Genomic DNA, 25,753 nt, shown 5'->3' with positions numbered 1-25,753 from the left:
AGGAGGCCTTTCATTGTCATAAGTCATAAAGGTGTCAAAAGGACTATACAAGAAGAAACCCAAAGGAGGAGCAACACCATTATTTTTCTGTCTCTTCTCAATGCAAGGCCGCCCAAATCGCAATGCAAATTCTTTCCTACTATGGGACAACTCATCACGCTTTGGATTCTATCCTTTTATCACAACTCCCTAAATATCCCTATTTTGAACTGCCTTTGCTGATGCCTTTATTAAATTAACATGGAATCCTGCTTTGTTGAACTCATTGATTTTTGCTTCATATTTCCCTTTTGCCAATGCTCATGGACTCGCCCTTAGAGGACTTAAACATTTATTATTTTTCTCTATTGCTTTTAATCTTTAGATTGAACTGAACTATCATCTGCCTTTGATGATAGTAGATGTTTGTAAGCTCGTACCTGATGTTGGTTTTAACCATCCTCCTTGGATCTGAACTTCTGACTAAATGAGTGGTCTAGTACTACATGCTTTAATATTCTTGATTGGGATGCTTAAGAAAATGCTTATTGTACAAAATCTGGAACATTAATACAATAACTATCTCAAATGCCAGAGTCTATTATTGCGTCGTGATTATCTTTATACGAAACTGTATTGAATAAATCTTTTAATCTAAATGCTCTGTAGGGAGAATCAGTGAATCTTTTCAGAATATCAAGTTCTGCTTCTTCAATTCTGTGTTGCAGTAGCAGAGCTTCTTGTTTGCACTATTCTAGATAGGCTTAATTAATTTAGGGCATTGGGTCTCCCCATTGCAATACTTTATTTTTACGATCTGGTTCAGAGAGTAGTGTATTTGAAACACATTTCTAATTTATGAGTTAGTCACCAATTAATGGTCCTCATAAGGTGGCTAACGTTGAGTGTTTGGACATCCTAATTCCCGTTCCCTCCTATCGGCGGAGAAAGATCCATCAGAGGACCATTTGCCTCTGTAGTGAGGGGAATGCTGAAATCATGCTAGCTGTAAGGGGCCCAGTACAGCTAGAGGGATAAATGAATAAGTAGGGAATTGAAAAGTTAAACTTGAAATATTTATACCACACACGCTGGATCAATATTATGCGTATGCTTCACTCTTCCTCGTTGCTTTCCCTTACTGTTCTGCTTCAATGTTATGGAACTCACTACTGCAAGGTTCCAGGCAACGGCTCACAGGAGTCAGTTGCTGCGGGGCACGCATGTGTTGGACCTGGCCCTTTTTTTGCAGGGTCCTCCTTACATTTTTTGCCTTTCTCCTAGCCTTTTTTTCTGACATGGTGTTGGTGGTTTTAGGACTCTGGGCACTTTAGCACTGCTGTCCAGTGTAAAGTGCGTGTGCTCTCTGTGTTACTTATGGTAAGATTGATCTACACATGTTTGGGCTATTTAATTTACCTGTCAGTCCCTTGTAAAGTGGTATCTCACAGGGCTGGAGCCCATCCCGCATTTCAGAGTGCTTTGGAGGGAGCCCTCCCCGCAGTTTTGTGCATTGAAGCAGGAGCCTACCCCCCATTGCTGCCGCACTATGGAGACCGACTGAGAAGCCGGAAGTCAGGCACTTGCTGCCGGACACTGGATTGGGCCCCGTCCAGGAAGCTGTCGGCCGGCCGATGTAGCCAATGGTGCCGCAGTCAGAAGAGTGGTGGCGGAAGCAGGGCGGGAATCTACCCTGCCTCCGTGACCGTGAGACGCAGCAGAGTTGCTCAGTGTTTGGGGACCAGCCGCAAAAGGAGACAGAGCCTCCAGTGGGGGCCGCAGGGGAAGCTGCCCGAGGAAGGCCCCCTTTCGAGGCACACTGTCGGTGCAGGCGGCTCCAACGTTGGGGGTAATTCTTTTGAAAGAGCCCCTGAGTGGGGCTCTAGAGCACTGCTGCTCATTTCCCAGCCACAGCTGCACCGCAGGAGAGAGCGGGCACCTCTCTCCTGCGGGCACCTGCAACGCTGAGCACAGTTATTTTGTAGAGTCCCAGTGGGGGACTCAGGGCACAGGAGTGCCAGTGTTGTCCTTTTTCACGCCACTGCACCGCAGTTGTGGGCAGCTGCTCCAAGGGGACATTTGGTTGTAGAGTCCCAGTGGGGACGCCGGAGGCACAGTGCTATTATTTCTTTGGGGCGCATTTTTGGTTTCCTGCGATAAGGAGCCAGACACACTCCTGCCCTGACCCAGCGCATTGCGCGCACTTTGCCTGCTGCATTGGCAGCCAAGCCCTGACATTCTGGACACAAGGGCATTGGGCCCCAGAGAGAGGTCAGTTGGCCTGGGTCACAGTGGGTACCAGTGTTGGTAGGGCGCAAGGCCCTGATGTTATGCCTACTGGGATTGTTAGAGTGTTTATGCTAGGATAGTATTGCACAATGTGTTTATGCTTATGAGGTTGGCGCATTATGTGTTTTACGCCTAATGTGATGCTGAGTGCATAATGTGAGTTATGTTGCAGGATATAATGAAGAGTACAGTATTTTGATAAGTATCAATGGGAGAGGGAGGATAGGTTCTGGAGCCAGTTCACTTCCCCTGGCACATGTGCTTATATCAAAAGGAACTAGCTCTGGAGTATGTGCTCCTAGCGTTTGTATGTCTTGAAAGGAAAACAAATTATGTTTTGAAAAAAGACCTCACTCACCAATCTAGTTGGTGACATGCTTCATCATTGGGCCCCACCCAAGGTGCCGAATGCACCTCGGGTGTAAGTGAGGGTTTCATAAAGCGCTCGATTGCCGAGGCGTCTTGGCGCTAGAGAAACAGAGAACAAGTGAGTACATGGGTACAGGCTCTACTACTAAACCGGGATAAGCCAAGTTTTGAAAAGGCCACGAAATTTGGAACGATTTGGTTGAGATCTAATATCCAACAGCAATATGTTCCAAAGTTTGGGAGCCAAGTATGAGATGCAACCGCCACCCCATCTGGCTTTCCTCCATTTCGGATTTTTAACCAAGGACTGATTAGCAGATCTTAATGAGCGCCCTGGACAATACCATTGGAAAAAGTTACGGTATGCCAGAGGACCCCCACCATATAGAGTTTTGTGGACCAGGCAAAGAGCCTTAAATTCGACACGCTGCTTGACAGGGAGCCAATGAAGGCTCGTAATGGCCCCAGAGATACGATTACATTTAGGAATGTTAAGTAATGTCCGAGCAGCAGTATTCTGAAGGGATTGCAGCTTAGTCAGCTGTCTACCAATCCGTAAATAGAGGGCATTGCAATAATCGATGCGAGACAGTACGAGAGAAACCACAACAGTTTTCCTCAGCTCCATTGGAAGAAATGGTAGGATCTTCCATAGGATTTTTAATATAAAGTAACATGCCGAGGTAACTTGGTTAATCTGAGCGGAGAAATTAAGGTGTGTGTCCCAAAGCACAACCAGATTTCTCATTTTGTCCACTGGTGATGAACACTCCCTTTCCTCCGTTGGCCACCAGGCCGTATTCCATATCAGGGAGCCATTGCCAACTTCATGACTTTGGTCTTCTGTGTATTTAGTTTCAAATAGTTGGTATGCATCAATTGTATGATGAAACCAAGACAGCTATGAAACCTTGCTGACGGCATCTCACTAACAGAAGATATTGAAACTATGATTTGAGTGTCGACGGCATAGGACACAAGAGTAAAACCAAAGTCTCTAACTAGATTGGCCAATGGCGTCACAAATATTGAAAAGGGTGGGTGAAAGCGCCGACCCTTGTGGGACTTTACAAGGGAGATGAAATGTGTCACATTTAAGATGGTTCCAGCAAACCTGATGTTCTCTATTGGCCTGGAACGAAGAAAGAAGAGTCAGCGCCTTATCCTTGATCCCACTTGCCTCCAGCCGTTGCGTAAGAATTAGATGGTTCACCTTATCAAACGAAGCGGACAGGTCAAATAGGATCTGGATCGCTCTTCCACCACTATCAATTTGCATGCAAAGTTCTTCCGTAGCCACAACCAGTGCGGACTCTGTAGGATGGTCTGCACGGAAGCCATGTTGTGATATGTCAAGAGTATTATTGGAAATAAAGTCATTTAATTCCCGATTAATGGCTTTCTCCAAAACCTTGGCCGCCAAAGGGAGGCAGGAGATAGGCCTATAGCTCTTGACATCCCTAGGATCCATGAGGGCTTCTTTAAAATAGGCCTAATACAAGCTTTCTTCCATACTGTCGGAAAATCTCCAGATCCTACAATGGTAGCTAGTAAGGGGGTCAGAAGAGATCTGGTTAGTCTAGAGGCCTTGTGAACTATATTCGGTGGACAGGGGTTCTCTGGTGAGCCAGACTTGATGGACAGTAGCAGATTATTTAGCGCATCCTGCGTAACTAGGGAAAAACTGGATAAATGATTGAACGTAGCTGACCCCTCCCCACTGTCCTAAATGACTGGACTATGGGGCCGGAATCCAATCCCTCGAATTCGTTGTATATTGTTTGCACATTTGACTGAAAAAACCCTGCCATTTGATCACATTAATTTTGATCAGGATAAAACAAGTCTCCTTGTTGAAGCCTGGATAAGGAAGTGACAGTCTTAAAGAGTTCTCTGGTATAGTGATTTGCCTTCTCAATCTTACCAGTGTAGAAGGAAAATGCTCCTTACCAGTATGCATCTGTTCTTGGCATGTAGGGCTGCTGGCATTCATATCTTAGCATAGATCGCCGCCTAGTGTTGGGTCCGGATGTTTGCACCTTGTTGTCTTGGAAGAGTCTTCGAAGTATCACGCGATAGGTGACTCCTCCTCTGGACTACACCGCGCATGGGCATCTTCTCCATCTTCAGATTGTTTTTCGCCATTGTGGCAAACATGGAATATAGGAAAGTAAGAGATGACCATGTAAATGTATGTAAAAAGATAACCCTGCAGCTGTCACAGGCACTGGGGAGGAGGGTGGGCGATATGAATGTCAGCAGCCCTACATGCCAAGAACAGATGCATACTGGTAAGTAGCATTTTCCGTTCGAGGCATGTGGGCTGCTGAATTCATATCTTAGCATAGACTGTATAGCAGTTTCTCCTCTAGCGGTGGTTGCCTGTATCAGCTGCAGAGGTTTGAAAAAGAGTTTTAAAGGCCAGCCTGGCCTACAGCAGCTTGTTGCTTAGCTTGCACGTCAACACAGTAGTGTTTAGTGAAAGTGTGTATGGTAGACCATGTAGCTCCCCGACATATGTCTTCTAAGGGAATATTTCCTAGGAAAGCCATGGATGCCCCCATTTTGCGCGTTGAGTGGACTTTTGGCAGAATTGTTTAAGTGTGCTTTGCCTTTTGATAGCATATTTGAATGCATGTAACTATCCATCTGTCTATTCCTGTCTTGGAAATGGGATTGCCCTTATATTGTGGTGAAAAAGCAACAAATAGTTGCTTTGTCTTTCTAAATGATTTTGTTCTGTCAATGTAATATAGCAGAGCTCTTTTAACGTCTAGTGTGTGTAGGGCTCTTTCAGCCACGGACTGCGGGTTTTGAAAGAAAATTAGCAATTCTATGGACTGATTGATGTGGAAAGTGGAGATAACTTTTGGCATCAATTTAAGGTTTGTACAAAGCACTACCTTATTGTGGTGTATTTGCATGAAAGGTTCCTGAATGGTTAGTGCCTGTAGCTCACTCACCCGCCTGAGGGAGGTAATGGCAATTAAAAATGCCACCTTCCATGTTAAGAACTGTAGTTCACATGAATGAAGTGGTTCGAAGGGGGGTCCCATGGGTCTGGTAAGTACTACGTTTAAGCTCCAGACTGGAGAAGGTGGATGCCTTGGAGGGATAATTCTTTTAAGTCCTTCCATAAAAGCTTTGATAGGTGGTATTCTGAATAGGGACACATGTTGTCTGTTTTGAAGATATACTGCTATAGCAGCAAGGTGTAGCCTTATGGAGGAGTATGCTAGGTTACATCTTTGAAGATGTAGCAGGTAACAGATTAAGTTTTGGATGGAGGCATCTAATGGATTGATTTGGTTATTATTACAATAAATGACAAATCTTTTCCATTTAGTTGCTTAGCATGCTCTGGTAGTGGGACGCCTTGCTTCTTTGATAATGTTCATGCAGTCTGGAGGCAAGTTAAGATATCTGAACTCTAAGCCCTCAGGAGCCAGATCGATAGGTTCATCGGATTGGGATCTGGGTGCCTGATTTCTCCATGGTTCTGCGTTAGCAATTGTGGCAAAAGATGCAGTCTTTGGTGAGGAACTACTGAGAGTTCTAGGAGCGTCGTGTACCATTGCGGTCTTGCCCATGTGGGAGCAACCAGGATCATTGTGAGTGACTGTTGCCTTAGTTTGCGTGCCACTAATGGTATCAGTGGGGTTGGTGGAAAAGCTTACGCAAATCTGCCTGACCAGTTCATCCATATCGCATTCCCTTGTGACAGCGGGTGTGGGAACCTGGCGGCAAAGGACGGGCATTTTGAGTTTTCGTTTGTGGCAAACAGATCTATCTCTGGATGTCCCCACTTTTGGAAGAATGGTTGGAGAACGTGAGGGTGAATCTCCCATTCGTGTATTTGTTGACTGTGTCGACTTAGTAGATTTGCTATCTGATTGTCTATTCCAGGGAGGTGCTCTGCCAGGAGGTAAATGTTTTGTGGAATTGCCCACTTCCATATGCTCTGTGCTAGGAGAGATAGCGGCAGAGAGTGTGTCCCTCCTTGTTTTTGGATGTAGTACATGCCTGTCATGTTGTCCGACCGGATTAACATAGCCTTGTTGCACAAGTATTTCTGAAAGGCTTTCATTGCTAGAAATACTTGTAGTAACTAAGTGGTTTATATGTAGTGTCTTTTGTTTGACTGCGCAGAGACCTTGGACTGTGTTTTGAAGAAGATGGGCTCCCCAACCTATCAGTGACGCGTCCGCTGTTAATACTACTTGTTGAACTGGCTTTTGGAACAGTCGCCCCTTGGAAAGGTTTTGTGGGTTCCACCACTACAGAGAGTTGTAAGTGTGACTGTTTACCAACACTAGCTCTTTCAGTTGTCCTTGAGCTTGGTTTGACTGCCGTGCTAGGCATTCCTGTAAGGGACGCAATTGAAGCCGAGCATGAGGGATGACTATCATGCCTATAAGGTGCATGAACACTCGAGCTGGCAGGGAGTGTTGTGGCAGAAATCTTTGAGTGAGAGAATGTAGGTTGGCTATCCTGGCTGGATTTGGATATGCCTTCGCCACTGAGGTATCTATAGTTGCTCCCAGATACTGCTGTATGTGGGAGGGTTGCAGATGTGATTTTGGGTAATTTATGGAAAATCCTAGACTGTGTAGTAGCTGGATTGTCTGCGAGGTATGGCTGGCACACTGTGCGTATGAGTTGGCTTTTATGAGCCAATCGTCGAGGTATGGGAACACATGTATGTGTTGTCTTCTGAGGTGTGCTGCTACTACTGCTAGGCTGTAGGAGAGTAGGGTCTGCAATCCTATGATCACCCAGATTTTTTGCTTTTTGCTGCACTGGTTTACGACTTTCCCTGGCTGTGGGCCTGCTAATCAGACCCACAGCCTAGCTGTTCTCTCTATCCAAATTGTACTCAGGTACTGAATTGGCACTGGGCCCTCTCCAAGTCCCTGTACCCAGGGCTGAGGTGTACCCAGAAGTCTCCCAGGGGCTGAAGCATGTATTATGCCACCCCTGGGCTGACTAACTAAACTGACACAACTGGCTGCACGACAGCTGGGGCAAGGTGGTGTACTCACCCTTTGCTTTAGATATAGTATACCTATATCTAACCCTAAAATGGACACACAGATCTCCTATCAGTCACTCCTATGGCAGGCCTTAACAATCCTGAAGGCAGAGTGCTTGGAATCGTGTGAGATGGTGCTCTGGCATGAGCTGAGCCTGTCTGCGGCTTTCGGGATCCATCCCTTAGCCGTTTCCATGATATCGCATACCATATACTCTTAAGTGCATTATAATCCTCGCGGTTATATGCCAACTCTGGTATCGCTTTATCAAAACATGTCGAGTAAGGTGTCATACGAATTGGAATACTAACCCCTCGCCAATTCTGGCGACGGGGTTAGCATTCCACCCTTCTAGAGGGACACGACATGTATGTAACCCCTAACCCCGGTTAAAGTCAAACAGAGCCTCAGCTCCACAAAATGGATGCTGCCACCGAGACACAAGTCTGCCCTCCTGCTGCTGGGAGTCCTCCCAGAGCAGGAGATAAGGACAAAGGGTTTCCTGCCAGGGGCGGTGCCAGCACCGTCCCAGACAGGGTTTTGTGTATTGTAGGTAGGCAGGGCTTTAGAGGAAGGTGACTGCACGTGGCACCCCGGTGCTCACTGTGCATAGGCTGGCTGGAACCAGTTCCAGGGTCACTCCAGACCCTGTGCTGGGGAAAAGCCCGCCAAGGAAGTGGGTGTAACCACCCCCCTCCTAGTCCCACCCCTAGGGCAGGACTTAGTCGCATGCCAGCCCCTTTTTACAGGATAAAGGTAGGAACTGGCCCCCTTCCAAATCAGATCATCTTTGAATCCTGAAACTACTTTCCACGAAAGGAACTCAAGACTTCTTCCTAAGATTTCTCCCTTGTGACTAAGGAGTAGTCACCCTGCATCCGCAGGCACCATCTTAAGAACACTGCGGTCTGCTGCAAGTCTCTCCTCCGGATCAAGACTGCCCAGCTCGACGAGAACCGGCTTCCCTGGCACCTCTGACCTCTACCTGCATCATCAGTCACGCTGAGATTCGTGGGTGTGACGAGACCTCGAGGGACCGGCCATCTTCAAGACTGCACGACTTCTTTCCAGCAAGCCCGCCGAGTAATTTCCTGGTGAGTGCTTTGGGGTCCGAGAAGCCCCGACCCTGAGCAGCTCCAGCACCGAAGTGCAGCCTCCCAGCATCTCCACGATCTGCGTGGGGCCCTTCTGCTTTTTGCTGCTCACCGCGTTGTTTGGCTACTAGCCCGCTGGCTTGTGGCCTTCTGAACGACGCCCAACGACATTTCTGCTGCTGGTCTGGTTGCTCCAGGCTGGCCCTTGCTCCCTTCCAAAAGAGGAGCACCCCGGACCCTCCTGGTCCACTCAAGACGCCATTTTGAGTCCACCGCGTGGGCTTGAATTAGCCAAGGCTTGTTGCCCAATCCTGGGTAACTTCGACGCCGACAGCTTCATCCATCGTGGGACAGCTCGCCTCTCCATCCTGGTCGCCGACAACGCCTCCTGGTCCGTGAGATCTGCAGAGCCAGCGTCGCCCACTCACCTAGTCGAGGTGACTTCGCCCGGTGCCATCCTGGTGCCCACTTAATCACTGGCTAGTGATTCAAGAACTTGGTCCCCTCTGCTTTCAGGTTTCTTCTTCCTCGATCCAGGCTTGGATCCAACGAACTTTCCTTCACTGGTCGCCTGCCAGCAACTTCCTTCTTCCAGGCTCCTGGTCCGGCAACGAGATCCCCGACGTCTTTTCAGACCTATGCAGCTGCAGCCCCTGGGCTAGGTAACTTCAGCACTTCGGTGTCCCAGCATAGCCTCACTATCCTAGGGTCAGGATCCACTGTCGTTTTCTTCCTACCAGGTCGGGTTCGCCCGTGAACACTAACTTTGCCTTTACTAGCTCCCATAGACTTTGTCCCGCATCCCGCGTGAGAGTGCACACTCTGCACCCGAGTCCCCTAGGCCTCCTAGAAGTAATCTAACGATTCTATAGTCAAGTCCTAGCGAGTCCAAAGCCTATTAGTACTGTACTTACCTGCTAGTAATTTCGCATTCCACTTTTAAAGTATATGGTTTTTCGTGCCCCTCGGGCATTTGTGTATAACGTGCTAACTTAAGTATTTTCGTAAGAGTTTTGTTGTGTGCCTAGCACCCTGTCCTCATAAAGAGTACAGGGTTGTTGTGATTCTAATAAATACACTGTTTATTTTCATAACACTTGTGTGGTGTCCTTTCACTGGGTGTTCAAGGGGTAATGTGATGGTAAAACAGCTGGCTTAACACGCCCTCTAGAGTCTTAGCCTTAGACTGCTCGTATCCATGCTACTAGGATAGCTGGTCTATAAGGTTGACTTACAACCAATCATCAATAAGGGTTGTTTGGACTGATATATAGTGATCACTCGAATAGTGAACACTGCACATCAGGCCAACTTCTCACATAGGCATTTTGTAAAAACCCTTGGTGCTGTAGTTACCCGGAAGGGGAGAACTTTGAATTGATAGTGGTGACCTATTGTTATACTGAGGTATCTCCTGTGAGCTGGATGTATAGGGATGTGAAAGTATGCATCTGAGGTCTAATGTAGCAAGGAAGTCCCCTTGCTGGAGTAGTGGGAGTACTTGTTGTAGAGTGATCATATGGAAATGCTCTGAGAGTATGTTTTGGTTCTGAGGTATAATATTGGTCTGAGGGACCCGTCTTTATTGGGAATGAGGAAGTATAGAGAGTATACTCCTGTCCCTTGATGTTGAAATGGGACTGGCTCTATGGCACCCTTTTCCAGCATGGATAGCACCTGTTGTTGTAACACCGTGATGTGTTCTTTGGACATTGGACGGTGTTTGGGTGGTATGTTGGGTGGAGTAGAAGTGAGTTCCAGGCAGTAACCATATAGGATAATTTGTCTCACCCACCTGTCTGTTGTAAGGGCGTTCCAGACTGGTAGGAATTGTGTTATTCTGCCTCCGACTGGTGTTAGGTGGTCTGGAGGGAGCGTGAACAAGTCACTGTTTGGTGGCGGTGGAGGCTCTTGTGTTATTACCACCAGGTCCTCTGCCCTTGTTATTGTTTCCTCTATAGCCTCCTCTATTGGAACCTTTATTAAAGGCGCCTTGTGTATTAGTTTTAAATGATGAAGAGGTTTGGGATGTGTTGCCTCTGCCTGAGCCTCGAAAAGAGGAGCGACAAAAGGAGCTCCTAGACTGTTGAAATTGAAGTGTACCCATGGACTTAGCGGTGTCAGTATCTTTTTTCATCTTTTCTAAGATGGTATCAACTGCAGGGCCAAATAAGAAATGTTGGTTAATGGGTTGATTGAGATATTGTAGATTGCACTTCATTCTTAAAACCAGAGATGCGGAGCCAGGCATGCAAGCGTAGCAACACGCTAGTGTTGACAGACCTAGCGGCTGTATCAGCTGCATCAAGGGCGCACTTTATGGATGCGTTAGTGATGAATTTTCCTTCCTGTATTGGTCATCTGCTTTTGCCTTATAGGGTTCTGGTAGGTGTTGTAATAATCCCTACAGTTCATCATAGTGTGCTCTGTCATAGCGTGCTAGGAGAGCTTGTGTATTGGCAATTCTCTAGGTATTTGCTACCTGAGAGGCCACTCTTTTCCCTGAGGCTTCTAAAATTTTTGACTCCTTGTCCGGAGGGGGGGGGGGGGCATCAACTGGTGTTTGCGAATTTGCCCTTTTCCTAGCATTAGATACAACTAGGGAGTCTAGTGTTAGCTAACACTTGGTATAAGAGGGGTCTGTAGGGGCTGGTTTGTATTTCTTTTCAATTCTTGGCTTGAGGACACGCACCCTGGCTGGGTCTTTAAAGATGTCTGGTGCGTGCTTCAATACTCCCTTCAGCATAGGGAGTATACGTGCACTCTTCTCTGATGTTGGGAAGGTGTTAAATAGGAAATCGTCCTCTATCGGGTCAGTGTGCATGTTTACGCCATGATACTGAGCTGCTCTGTCTACTAGCTGGTTAAAAGCGATAGTGTCGTCAGTAGGGGACGGCTTTGTGGGGTATGGCGCGGTATCAGGTATGGGTTGTGTATCATATGGGTCATCAGGGTCATTCTGATCGTTCCATGTGTTATCCTGGTTTCCTTGATCATCAGGGTTTATAAAGTCCTGTTGAGGATCTTCACCCATGTATTCTACGTCATCATAGTGTGGAGGTGTAGGAGAATATGGAACATAAGGCATGTTCGGAGTGAAAGGAGGAGGTGTGAAAGGTCTAAAAGGGGATGTCCCAAAGTCCTTTTTCTTAGGAGGAACAGAAGAAGGTGCTTCAGTGTCCAGTCTTCTCTTGTTCCTATTGTAAACTGATATGTGTCCTGTATCAGGTTCTATATACAGTCTGTTTTGGTCTGGGCTCACTGGATAAGGATGAAAAAGTTCTTCCACTGTCCGTGGCTTTGGCACCGAGGTTTTTGGATCGGTCGCTTGTTTGTTTTTATTTTTCTGCGGAGCTTTTTTCGGCTCGACGTCCTTTGTCGGCTCGACGGCCTTTTTCGGCTCGACGGCCTTTTTCGGGTCGACGGCCTTTTTCGGGTCGACGGCCTTTTTCGGGTCGACGGCCTTTTTCGGGTCGACGACCTTTTTCGGGTCGACGACCTTTTTCGGGTCGACGACCTTTTTCGGGTCGACGACCTTTTTCGGGTCGACGACCTTTTTCGGGTCGACGACCTTCTTCGGGTCGACGACCTTCTTCGGGTCGACGACCTTCTTCGGGTCGACGACCTTCTTCGGGTCGACGACCTTCTTCGGGTCGACGACCTTCTTCGGGTCGACGACCTTCTTCGGGTCGACGACCTTCTTCGGGTCGACGTCCTTCTTCGGGTCGACGTCCTTCTTCGGGTCGACGTCCTTCTTCGGGTCGACGTCCTTCTTCGGGTCGACGTCCTTCTTTGGGTCGACGTCCTTCTTTGGGTCGACGTCCTTCTTTGGGTCGACGTCCTTCTTTAGGTCGACGTCCTTCTTTAGGTCGACGTCCTTCTTTGGGTCGACGTCCTTCTTTGGGTCGACGTCCTTCTTTGGCTGGACGGCCTTTTTTGGATCGGCGACTTTTTTGGTGTCAGCGCCCGTTCTCGGCTCTGCAGCCGTTTTTGAGTCAACAGCCTTTTTCGGAAGTGTTTTGCTCGGTCCCGGGGTACCGGAAGGCTTTGGTATGGTCTTCGGAGCCGAGCCGGAAGGCGGGGCTTCTGAAGCGGTGTGTCGGTCACGGCTAAGGCTTTTAGGCGATGCTTTGACCTGAGCCTTGTCTGGAGGTGGAGGCAGGGTAGAGGCTTTGGTACTCACGGTTTGCCCCGGTGGGATGTCTTCATCGGAGTCCGACTGGTCTTCTACTGTGACTAGCTCTAGGTTGGAGTCCGCTGCCTCTGGGATTTCATGTTAGTCGTCGAAAATGTTATCCGTTTCTGGTGCCTGTTGCTGCATCTCTTGTCGAGCAGCTCTTCGGTTCTGGATAGTTTTCTTCGGCCGGAACTGAGCACAAGCTGGACAGTTTTCTTCATTGTACTCCGGAGATACTATGTGGAAACTTGGATCGACATTGTGGGCATCTTTTGAACGGGGTCCTTTTCATCGGCAGGAGGCCCATGTGGCGTCAAAAAGGCCCAACGGCCCGCATCGACTACCAGAGATAGATGGAAAGGGTTCTCGAGTCGAGGGATACCGAGCGGAAACAATACCGCCGCAAGTAAACGTTTTTTGGACTTCGGAAGTTGGAAAACTTCGGTCCCGAAGTTGGAGTTGTCGAAGTGCATTCGAACCCAATGGCGGAGAAAAACAATCTGAAGATGGAGAAGATGCCCATGCGCGCTGCAGTCCAGGGGAGGAGTCACCTATCTCATGATACTTCGAAGACTCTTCCAAGACAACAAGGTGCAAACATCCGGACCCAACACTAGGCGGCGATCTATGCCAAGATATGAATTCAGCAGCCCACATGCCTCAAACCTCTATTTTAGCTCTAAAGATAGCTTCTTTATAGTCTATAAGAGACTTTTTATAGTTAGGCTTGCCTTCTGTGGTATAATGCAGTCCCCATTCGCGTTTAACATGTCTGCATTTTGATTTCAGGTATTTCAGCTCCGCAGTATACCAAGGGGCAGTAGGTTTATGCCTATGTTGGGAAACTGATCTTAAAGGGGCTAAATGGACTATTGCTTCTCTGATCCAGTTATCATAGTTAGCTGCATGCAAGTTTGAATTAGAAGTAAGCAAGGGAACAGTATTAGTTAGCCTCTCAGTGAAAACCTCCTAGTTAAAATTACAACAGGACCGTGCAAAAGTTGTAGGTGGTCGTTGAGCAGATGAAAAAGGGTGATTTCAACTAAGAAATTAAATATGATAGCCCTGTGGTCTGTCCAAATCAATGGCAGAATCTTATCAATCTGTATATTAGGATAGTTAGTAAAAAAGCCATCCAGTGTATGTAAAGCATTATGAGTGGTGGTCCGGCAGAGCCCCACCTATGACCCTATTATTAATCTCGGAGTTTAAAGCATCTGGGAGATGAGGGAGCACACCAGGACAGCGTGTAAACGTGCTCAAGTCCAGATGATATTTGCACTTAGGACAGCTAGAAGTTGAATGGCGCCAACAGTTATTATCCAAAAAGTGATTGGTACACTTACGAATATTTACAGACTCTAGTTCACTCCTTGAGTAAACTAATGTATTATAACCAGCAGGGGTCCTGGTACAGGCTGTGGACGGGAGCAGATGGGCTTGCCATTGGCGTGGCGCGGTCGCGTCAGCCTCGTAATTTATGGTTAAGCGTAATTAACAGCTAGAACGCTAACCGTTTAAAAGAAGGGTCCGCTCTGACAGACGGGCACCGCAAGTTACGTACTTATACCCCTGATTAACACAAAGTGAATTACAGCAAACAGGTAAGCTCAAAACCACTTTTAAAACAAGTTAAAATCACAATGGGGGCGATCGTGCAACTCATGCAGCAAAGTGGTTGTCAAAATCGCCGCGCTTGCAGTTTAGGACTTCCCTTAATCTATGCTGCGCGCATCGTAATTTATGGTTAAGTGTAATGAACAGCCAGAACGCTCACCGTTTAAAAGTGGATCTGCTCGGACAGACGGGTAACACAAGTTACGTATTTTTTTATTTACTTGAGTTTTATATAGCGCTGGCCAGACCCGGAGGTATCAGAGCGCTTTACATAAGGACACAGCGAGTTACAAGTTACAAAAGTATCACAGTAGTCACATAATGGGTAAATAAACAATACAGGAGTAAATTAGCAAACACAAAAGTCAGGATAGGAAAGACCAGGGACAGCAGATAATCCACAGGGAGGAGACAGCAGCAGGGAAGAAAACAAGACAAATGTCCGTGATCCGGCTGGGTAGGTGACGGCCATAGCGGTGTGCCAGGGCCAATATCCCCTTTAGCTGTTGGTGCAGCTCCACCAGGAAGCGGCCATGTATGGGTTTAGGGCTCCGCAAGAGAATAGTGTGGATCAGGAGGGTATCAGAAGGCTAGAAACCAAAGACATTCTCCACAAACTCCCTTTTGCTCCCCCTTGAGTTCCCTCCATACCCCCGATTAACACAAAATGAATTGCAGCAAACAGGTAAGCTCAAAAACACTTTTAAAACAAGTTAAAATCACAGTGGGGGCCATCGCGTAACACATGCAGAAGAAGTGGATGTCAATATTGCTGCGCTTGCAGTTTATGACTTCCGGTAATCTATGCTCGGGTGTGATGCGACACCTGGATACATATCATGAGAGTGCAGTGATAGTGGGTGAGTGGATGTTAAAAAGACTGTACTAACGGTCCCACAGGGCAAAAATTACTATTTTACTGTATGGGCCCTTGGCAGTGAGTAAAAACGAGAGGCGGATATTGTTGGAGATCTAAGGTAACTCCAATATCCTAGTCGGTCAACATGTTTCAGCCATGCTCCCTTAAAATGATATGGCTTTCTTCAGGACCAATGTATAGTGCAAAGTGGGTGGTCTAAAAAAATGTTTTTAGAAGACCAATTATGTGACGCGCTTAGGTGTGCTATGTGGTAGAGGAGTTCATCCCCCAACGGCGCATTCTCAGATAGTTTTTGAGAAATGCCCCATGAGTTATATGTGGGGCCCGACCTGTAGACACACTTTCGTCAAGGTCTAGAGTCCTGCTTGGTACCTGCTGTGGCCACCATGGAACTCTGTCGCTGTACAGTATTTTGCCAGCAATTACTGGTTGTTTTCTACATTTACTATTTGTGCTTTGTGTTGGTTCTGACAGTGGCCCGATTGGTCCAGTCATGTGTATATAATACCCTGTAAATATTGCCTAGTGCCAGTTGGCACAGTGTATATTGCGTGATTACTATTCTAATGTGTTTTGGATAATACAAAGGCTATTTATATAGTACCTTGTGTGGAGTTTCTTTTTTGGTGTGACTAGTGTGTTGCTGCTGTGTATGTGTTGTGCAAACGCTTTACACATTGCCTCTGGGGTAAGCCTGACTGCGTGTGCCAAGCTATCATGGGGGTGAGCAGGGGTCATCTTCAGCGTGTAACTTCCTTGCCCTGACTAGAGTGGTGGTTTCTGCCTGGCTTAGGCCAGAAATCCCATTTCTAACAGCATGGAAGAAGCTGCTGTTTGGTGGGCTCCTTTATTTATTGAGAATAAAATACTTCATTCCTACCATTTCTGTTCTCGGAGACCATTCCTTACAACTGTGCCGCTTTGGCCCATCTCTCCTATAACTTGGTTTCTGCTGTCCCTCATCTTCATAAGAGGCTCATGATCTGGTGCTTGTGCACTGGGCCACGCAACGGTGGGTCCCTTTGTTAGCTGTGAGGAAGTCATTGGTTGATGTACCTATATAAGGAAAGAAGCAACTACAGAACTGGCAAGATTGTTGGATGTAAGCAACAGAACTGACAAGATTGCTGGATCTATGAGAAGCCAAAATAAAGAAAACTAAAAAGGACATTCTTGTAATAATTTGAACTTGATATTAATACTACAGAACTCAGGAGGGCAAAACAGAACTGTTACTATAAAAAAGGTATGCACAACAGTTTTGTGGCATAGATGGCATAGGACTGTCAGAGGCACATAAGGGAAGGTATAGTCAAAACAGGAATAGACATCATCCCAGTATCTGAAGTTATTTCTAATCATAAAACCGTTTAAGAAACAAGGATACCGCTTTCGCTAATCCCCTTCCGAAGCCTTAAAAACAAAACATTTTGTAAACAGCACCTGACCACATTGAGCCGTTTACCTACTTAATAAACAATAGTAACAAAAATATTACACAAACATTCAAACAGCCACAACCAATACCACATTAGTACAAGCCGAGAACAAAGTCAGTAGGTCCTGCCTACATGAGGTATTGGTTTTGTCAATGTTTTTAGCCTTGTTGTGCAGCATGGCTGAAAGTGTAAAAAAAAAAAAAAAAAAGAAGGAAAATGGAAAAAAGGCCATGCCGCTTTTCCATCAAAGGTTTATTTTTGTCTATTGCTTACAGGAAAAAGTGCGGCGCAGGAGGCAAAACAGATGAAGGGGGAAACAACACAGGGTGGAGAGGAGAAAAAGAACGCAATGACACTGCTAGGGGTGTCAGCTCCATAACCCTTGTTTTAACGAAGGTGTGGGGGAGGCCAACGTGCACAGAGGGAGGAATACGGGTAACATGGACAATGGAGGAAGGAGAGTGAGTGTGGGGAGGGCATGCCAATATGACAAAGCACAGAGGAAGGGAGGGTGGTAGCATGCCAACAAATTGAGGGAAAGAGGGTAGAGGTAAGCCATAATGGATAATGGAAAGAGGGAGGAAGGCATGAGGCAAGCCAGCACTGAAAATAAACAGAGGGAGAGAGGATTGGTGAGGACATGCATACGGATTGGGGAACAACATTGGGGTAGAAGTACAAGAGGGAGCCAGCCAAAAAAGAATGAAAAAAAGCATTCTGGTAGGGTGCGTAAATCCACAGAAAAAAGTTGTACCTATTAAAATGAGTTTTGGAAGGACACAACTAACACTTCCATGCTCCAGGTGAGGGACAAACACATGAAGAGGAAGGAAACATACAGTAGTTGACAAATAAGAAGCAAAGAAACAAGGGTAAAAATGAAGCCAACCCATGCTATGGGCTGCTTTTAAGCCCACTGATAGAATCAAAAGGTGTTGAAGAGAGAATGCATGCACCGTCTAGGCAAGACTTAAAACAAAAATATATGATCTCGAAGAGACAGCGCATGTGCTGTCTAGGCGAGATCTAAAAACACACCAAAAGCATAGGAAACCATTGAGTGTGCAAACAAGTAATGCACCAAAAGCAACCTGACAAAGTATAGTGTATTCAAGTCTCATGATACCATTTTATTACCTTATTATCCTTCAGATAAAGTGCTAACATTTCTTCTCTCCCATAACGATAATCTGCTAGTTTGTACTTTGGCAATGCCGGTGAGAGTGGTGGAGAAGTCACGGTCCCACCACTAGAGAGTGCGCGCAACCTGGAAGAAGCCATAACAGGATTAGAATAAGCACAGGCAAAGCCAACAGGTATGGATTGAGAGAAACGTTGTTTGATAATGTTAAAGCATAGCAAAATAGATTATACATTTGTGTGGAAGCAAAGAACTGTAGTATAATACTGGTGTAGGTCAAACTGTCAGTTGCACTATCAGGCCAGACCTAAAAATCCATGTAGGGTAAAGATTGCCCGCCTCCCATCTGTGCTGATGTCAGGAAAAGATAAACACCATAAATTATCTAGTTATCCAAGACACTTTTACAGAATTACAATGTCACAGGTGTCCCTGAAAGTTCACCCTCAGCCAGCTGGATAAATAAACAAAATGATCAAAGCTGGTGGAGGGCAAACACTTTTTGTGGAAGCACAACTTCTTCCCATTCAAAACATGTACTCCTGGCTGTGGATGGGCCCAAAACCCCTCTCTAGTGGTGCTCACATAATTGTCTCGCAACAGCTGCACTGTTAAGCTAGACCATAAGGAACAGGAAGGGGGTAACTAATTCAAAGACACAGCTAGAAAAAGGAAGCCTACTTGTGACTACGGTCACGGAAAAAAGGGTATATTCCCAAGATTACCAGTCTTTATGCCAGAGAGATGAAACTAGGTCACTTTCCTGTAAGAAGCTTTGTGGCTTGATCTAAATTCACATGATGTACATTATTACACCATCTTGTGTTTGGGATCAGATATTCTATGCATATAAATTGCGGTTCTAACTTTGGACACCCACCACAGGCAAAGTCAGTATGACTCACGTGATGTTGAGTAAAAGCTCACAATGACGGAAAAGGGAACAGCCATTGTTTTATTTCTTGAATGAGCGCGAATAGTCTTTGTCAAGTTTTTTTTTGGGGGGGCGGGGGGGAGACACATGTTAAGCTGGATGACTTGAAGCTGCATAAAACTATTCCCACAAGTAGTTCACCTGTTTTTTTTTTTGCAGCTCTTTTTTACAGGTGAGCGATCCTTTGGCTTGTCATCTAGTTATGTGATTCTTGCGCTTTTGACTTCAGTGGACACCCACTGAATCACTATTGGAAGTCGGGAACCCCGTCCTAAGCAATTTCTACCATTTGAACCTAAAAAATACACTAAACTATAGAAACAAGCCTTCATCAAGCATATACATTCATTATGAAATATTTTCTTTAATCTACAACCAGATAATCCAAAAGTGTAAATTTTAATTTTAGGAGGACGGCTGGAGCTTTTCAAATGTCGGTTTTATTGGCATGTTGCTTTCTCTTTTTTGCCCATCAAACAATCTCTTTTTGTCCGCACATACTGGTGCTTCAACTGAGGCAACCAATCATTCACACTACTCTTTTCGTTACATGCCCTGCTCCTAGCTAAGGATACCAACTTTTTCTAACCTCCAATTTCAAATTCCTCCACATTCACAACAAAACACCAAGATGATGGACGGAATGTTGCACAATGGCAAAAACATTCACCCCAAGTCACAGATCTGGGTTTAATCCATCGTTATTTTGCTCACCAAGCCACCCCAGTTCAGACATGGCCATATGCAAATCAGTCTTGGCCCTGTGCCTCATGGGAACAGTCTAGCCCGAACTGCCAAACCATGTCTTCCTTGGACCAGAACCAAGCATCCTAGGACCGATTTCTGGCTATCAGCCGTCTTCAGCCAGGATAGCTTGACACCAGTGGCGTAGTGAGCATGGGACCCACGTCTGGGCATACCCTTCCCACATAGGGTGAACAGCAAAACACACAAGATGATGGACGGAAAGCATTTTCAAATTTTCGATTTTATGTTTTGCTTTTTATGTGTACATTCTGCAGTTACCAGTGAGCAGTTTCCAAAGTATATTCTCCCCAGTGTGACTTCTTCACTTTTCTCATGTCACAGGTCGTCTCAAAGGCTGTGGACCATTTGGGGATGTCGTCACCTTCCTCATATTTGGGGACAATCCCTTTAGAGATTTTAGGGTCACAAGATTGCTCTATTTCCTTACTTGGATTGCTGCCACCATTGATTGGGCTAATCCGGTCTCTGCTCACTTTTTCTAGAGCCAGGAGTCTGGACTCTAGGTCTAATCTTTTGGTCAATCTTGCTAGAAGGATGTCCTCTTCATTGAGGCTGTCCTCTATGATCTCATCAGGACCTGACCCACCTGCGTGGGATCTAGGGGTTGTGAGCACTATCCTTGGTATCTGGGGCATAGAGAGCCTGTTCTCCCCATCTAGTGAGGGAGGTTGGGGGTTGTCCTCACAATCACTACTTTTTCTAGAGTTGGGATCCGCCCCTCAGAAGGGCTGTCCCTTGCACATTCTGCCAAGAGCAAGATATTGGAAGGGTGGGACCCCATAGAAATCTTTTCTCATTTACACAGAGACCGTAACTCGCTCATCTCTAGATGGAGGGTGAGCTCGAGCTTCTCAACCCTGTCTTGTAGATCAGCCATTATTTCACTAATAGTGGGGATCTTTTTACAAAAAGTCAAAAAATGTCAAATACTTTTACCCGTACTACAGTAAGTTTTAAACTTCTAAAAATACTTCAAGGGACTTAACCAAGGCCTTAACAAGACCTTTAAAAAAGAAGAAAAATTGACAATTAAAACAATAATAATCAGAATCTAAAGACAATTTAGGAGTTTTGTCGTGTGATCAGGTGTTGGCTAAGTAGTCCAACAAATGCAAAGTCGTAGACCCCACTGCTGATACACCAAAGAGGAAGGTGAATCCCCAAAGGTATGGCACTGGTTAACGTAGAGAATACCTTGCACTCAATTTAGTGGTAGCTTGGCTGAGCAGTTGGGCTTATACGAGGGTAGTGGGAATGCATTTGGTGTACATACTCCTACAAGGCAGGAACACACACTCAATGACTAACTCCAGGCCAATATTTTGTACAAAAAGATTACTTTAGTTACTTTTATTTCTAGGAACTAAGTTGAACTCAGTTACAGGTAAGGAGACTTTTACGCAATACTTTCAAATGACTGGCAATAGGTTTGTATAGCCTCAAACAATCCTTTACATGTGCATGAAATACTTTTCAGTATACAAAGACATACTTTGCATTTAGGATCACACTTAGTACAATACCGTGAGAGACCAATGCAATCCTATGGGAAAAAAGACAGGTGAGTAACTTACAGGTAAGTAAACAGTTTTGAGTTTCAGTCTCCAGGGATTTTGGTCAGCACTGGGCAAGGGTCAGACCAAGGTAGGTACTGCACCACCAGTGGCACTGGGACGCCTGGGTGCAGAGGTCACTGGGCCCAATGTTATTCTATGGAGGCTAGGGGCCCCTCAAAGAGCGCACCGTTCACAGATAGGTAGGTACCTGCGTTTCAGGGACTCAGGCCCTAGGGGTTAAGATAATAGCTGGAGGGGCCACCAAATAGCGTTGTGACTGCACCACCAGCTGCACAGGGGCGGCTGGGTGCAGAGTGCAAGGGAGGAGTCGGGCCCCATTGAAACCAATAGAGATTCTCGGTTGGGGAAAATAACAGCAGAATTGGTCCTGAAGGCTCTCTGAAGGTATCCAACGACTGGATAAGTTGGATAGTGGGTGGGAGGATGGGACACAGTCGGTTGGGCACTTCTAGGCCGGAGCGCTGCGAGTGCAGGGGTGTCTTTCGGTGTCAGGTTTTTCTCACCAGATCCGGTTGCGGTCTGGGGGAGGGCCTTCAGGTTGAGGCTGCAGGCATCGAGGGGGGGAAGTCAGGAGAGGTGATCCAACGCTGGATCCCAGATCAGGATCACCGTGGAGACTTCACTATATTGGTGGGACACCTTGACACAGGCAGTGGGCGTCAGATGCAGAGTGGTGCAAGTGTTTCAGATCCACCTGGATCTGAGTCCTTGAGGTAGATTCTAGCTGGACAAATCCAGTGACCACAGGAGACAAGAGTCTTTGTTGAAGAAATCGGGGTTCTTGGAGGTTGCTGGCTGTGGGCCACGCCGGTTTCTTGGAGCAGGGTTGCAAGAGGAAGAGACAGGCCAGTAGGGCTGGGGCCAAGTCAGTTGTCATCTTCTCCACTGCTGCATTGCTCTTCGGTCTTCCTTCTTTGTAGGTCGTTGAATCTGAGGAACAAGGTTCAGGGGAGCCCTTAATACTAAATGTAAGGGGTTACTGAGGTGGTAGTATCTAAACGGCTACTGTCCCCTAGGGAGACTACACCCTTTGGTGGGGGGGGGGGGTAGCGGAGAGAATACATCCCTGTTGCAAATTGGGCCTAATTCAAGATGGAGAATTTAAAAGAGAGGGGTTCACCTCAGCTCTTGACGACCCTAGGGGTGTGCCAGGCTAAGGTGACACTCCGACTCTGCTTACTAATTTTCCCGCCCGTCCGGACGCCAAAATGTCCTCGGTCCTCTCCACTGGCTGGAGCTTCCTAGATCAGTCCATCACAAGGTGAGAGCCTTTGAGGCTCACCGCCAAGTGTTGCTGTTCCTGCCAGGGGAGGGTGAGAAGCACCTCCACCCAGAGCAGGCTTTATTTCTGACCTTCGAGAACACAAACGCTCTCACCCCATGAGGTCAGAACCCTGTCTGGTGATGGCTGGCCAGCAGGGACCAGTTATCAAATACACTAGAAGTTGGTAGTTTTTCAGGGGGCATTTCTAGGATACCCTCCGAGTGCATTTTATAATAAATCCATCACTGGCATCAGTGTACGTATATTACACTGAGAAGTTTGATACCAAACTTTTCAGCCTTCAGTAAAGCCATCATGGAGCTGTGGAGTTCATGTTGACAAACTCCCAGCCCATGTACTCAAAATGGCTTCACTGCACTTTGTGTCGAAAAATGGGTTAAGACACTGTATGGGGCATACTGCTAATGCATCTATGCCCTCACCTGTGGTATAGTGCACCTTGCCTTAGAGCAGTAAGGCATGCCAAAGGGGTAACTTACCCATTGCCACATGCAGGGATGGGTAGGCACGGCATCAGGTAGGTTTGCCATGTCGACCTTTAGTTTAGTCACACCACAACACGTAGCCTACAATGGCAATGCATGTGTGTTTGGTGTGGAGACCCTTAAGGGTGGCACAATACGTTCTGCAGCCCCAAGGGACCCTTTCTGGTCAAAAGGCACTTGGTACCACTGGTACCTATTACAAGGAACTTATATGTAGCCCAGAGGTGTGCCAAATGTGGGAGCAATGGTACAGTTTTGGGAAAGAACACAGGTGCTGGGGCCTGGTCAGTAGAGTCCCAGCACAACTCAGTCAAGTTAGCATCCGGTATCTAGGGGGGTAACCATGCATAAAGGGACACTTTCCTACAGTCACCCACACTTTTTGCCAGGTATTTGCTGTAATTTTGACATAAGAGTTCCTGTTATCTAGGTCACCAGTGTCAGATCTTTCCCTAAAACTGTGCAATTGGTCAGCAATTGGCAGGACATTGGGCACCCCTGTAAGTCCCTCGTAAATGGTACCTAGGGCATGGGTACTAAAGAGGGTACCAAAGTGCTGCAGCATGTATTATGCCAGCCTAAGGGACCCCTCACCACTCTCATACAGTGACATTGCAGGTTGCGTGAAATGGTGTAGACAAAAGTGAAAACACGACATGCATACTTCCTGCAAGCAGTTCCTCATCTTGGTAGAGAGTGGTTCACTGGTGGGAGCGTAAGAGGCAGCATTTATGCACCTGTGACTAATTCGGTCATCCAAAATTTCCAGTGCTGTGAGGAGACCTACATATGTTGTAGCGATTTAGGTGTCACAATCTGTAAAAGATATTTGATGGAGTGTGGGTCCAGAATTGACTTGGCCACTGGATCCCCACATATTTTTTCGATTTAGAGCCCTGGAAGGAAGCTCCTTCCCAGATTTTGATAGTGGCTTTACACAACAGAGGTGTGTTCCCATAGTGCGCCCATTTATGGATAAATTGAATGTCTGACGTACAGACGCAAGAGGTCACTGAAGGTGGAGTTCATTTATGAGCAACACAAACATTAGAAGAAGCTCCCCCAGTACTAATAACATCGAACTAGTCCCACACAGACCGTGTCACAAATAAATCATGTTTTTTTGATATTTTATTAGAAAAAAATATATATATCCTTATTTCATATATTCAGTAATCAATATTTTAGTTATTTTTCAATAAATATAATATACATATAATGCATACACTTACAATTGACTCACATCCAGATCAAATTTATAAAAATCCAAACAGACGAAGCAATGAGAAATTGAGGTACATGTCTCAATAATTACAAAAAAAATACAAAAAATTAATATATACATACAATAACCACAAACAATCAGAAAAAATACAATGCACAAGAGCAAAACAGACATCATAAACATACAAAACCACAGCACAATGCGCCGACGTGCGTTTCGGAATTTATGTACCATCCTTCTTCAGGGCGCTGATGGTTTATAGACAAATATAATTAGGCCTGATACATTTATTTTCTTTTTACAAGGCAAAAGGAATTTGAAAATACTGGCTTCGTCAATCCAGTTCGCTGGATATGAGTAACAATCCAATAGTAAGAATCCAGCTCACACGACCTTCTATTAACTGGGAGTGTAAAAATGACGCTACCCACATGCGGGATGCCGAGTCCTAATCTATGAGCCAAAAAGGTCTCTATTGATGAAGGGCCAAACAGTATCTGCGGGGGTAGCCTCTTAAAGAATTTTCCAAAAAGTCCAATGGAACTGCCAGTTCAATCAATCTCGGCATCACAGTAGAGGAGGAATGCATCCATCGAGTAACAAAAATAGATAGCTTCATCTACAGCATAAATTCAACAAATGTAGATTGCCAAAAATCCAAAATGATGTAGAACCCGGCAGAAAACACGGGAGGGTTTCGCAAAACTTGATGGGGAATGATATCCCTCGACGAACCGGGTCACGCCATATCCTTCACTAGCGAGCCCATTATGAGACCCCGCCCCTTGGTTTATCAGCAATCCAAGACGCTACATCGATATTTTACGGTTACACACACTCGGTATAGTCCTGGTGAAGACCCCATATTGACGAATCAATATTTTGCGTGGCAAGGAGGGGTCAAAATATCAACTTATATGAATAACGTCTTAGTGTTGAATAGGAGATTGTGGAATTTAATTGTTATATTTGACACAAAACTGTCTAATAGGAATATGACGTTATATGAACCAATCATTTTGATATGTGATTATTTTGTGTGTTTTTCAATGTGCTGTGATTTATATATGTAATCATTTAAACACTGTATTTGTATTGTTTTTTGTATTGATTGTATAAATATATTTATGTTTATGTGTGTGTACATGCTATGCCTTTAATACATATGAATTGTTTGATTTGTTTACGTATGATTATTTAAGTTAAATCGGGAGACTCTTGAAAATTGTTATTTTATCATTGAGTGATTATCCCCCGACTGGTGGGTTGGATTCAAGTATGAAAGAAATGCGTTAAGATGCAGGTAGCAGAAACCATTGTTCGTTTACTACATTATCCCCCAGGTTCTGTACATAAACTGGGTAACCCCATTGATATTAATGGTGTCTGCAGACAATGCATGAAATAGATGTATGTCACCCCTACACCAGGCTTTTCAGCTCTAAGGCAGGGTGCATTAAG

At 45.8% G+C, this 25,753-nt stretch overlaps 2 protein-coding genes across 2 annotated transcripts in view; both read right to left on the bottom strand.

Annotated features, from left to right (window-relative positions):
• GIGYF2 (GRB10 interacting GYF protein 2) overlaps window positions 1–25,753 on the bottom strand; it is a 1,757,193-nt gene that overhangs the window by 1,598,674 nt on the left and 132,766 nt on the right. Inside the window, exon 3 of the mRNA XM_078666006.1 lies at window positions 18,015–18,144. Within this exon, the coding sequence (XP_078522132.1) occupies window positions 18,015–18,144 (130 nt within the window). The remainder of the gene's footprint in view (window positions 1–18,014; window positions 18,145–25,753) is intronic.
• LOC144792003 (uncharacterized) lies at window positions 10,907–16,340 on the bottom strand. The gene is made up of 4 exons (XM_078666869.1): window positions 16,319–16,340; window positions 12,462–12,910; window positions 11,457–12,407; window positions 10,907–10,921 (listed from the first exon to the last, which is right to left on the bottom strand). The coding sequence occupies exons 1-4, from the start codon at window positions 16,338–16,340 to the stop codon at window positions 10,907–10,909; spliced, it is 1,437 nt and encodes a 478-aa protein (XP_078522995.1).

The sequence above is a fragment of the Lissotriton helveticus genome, chromosome 11 (genome assembly GCF_964261635.1).
Source record: "Lissotriton helveticus chromosome 11, aLisHel1.1, whole genome shotgun sequence".
NCBI classification, from domain to species: domain Eukaryota; kingdom Metazoa; phylum Chordata; class Amphibia; order Caudata; family Salamandridae; genus Lissotriton; species Lissotriton helveticus.
This window is presented reverse-complemented; position numbering and strand designations above follow the sequence as displayed.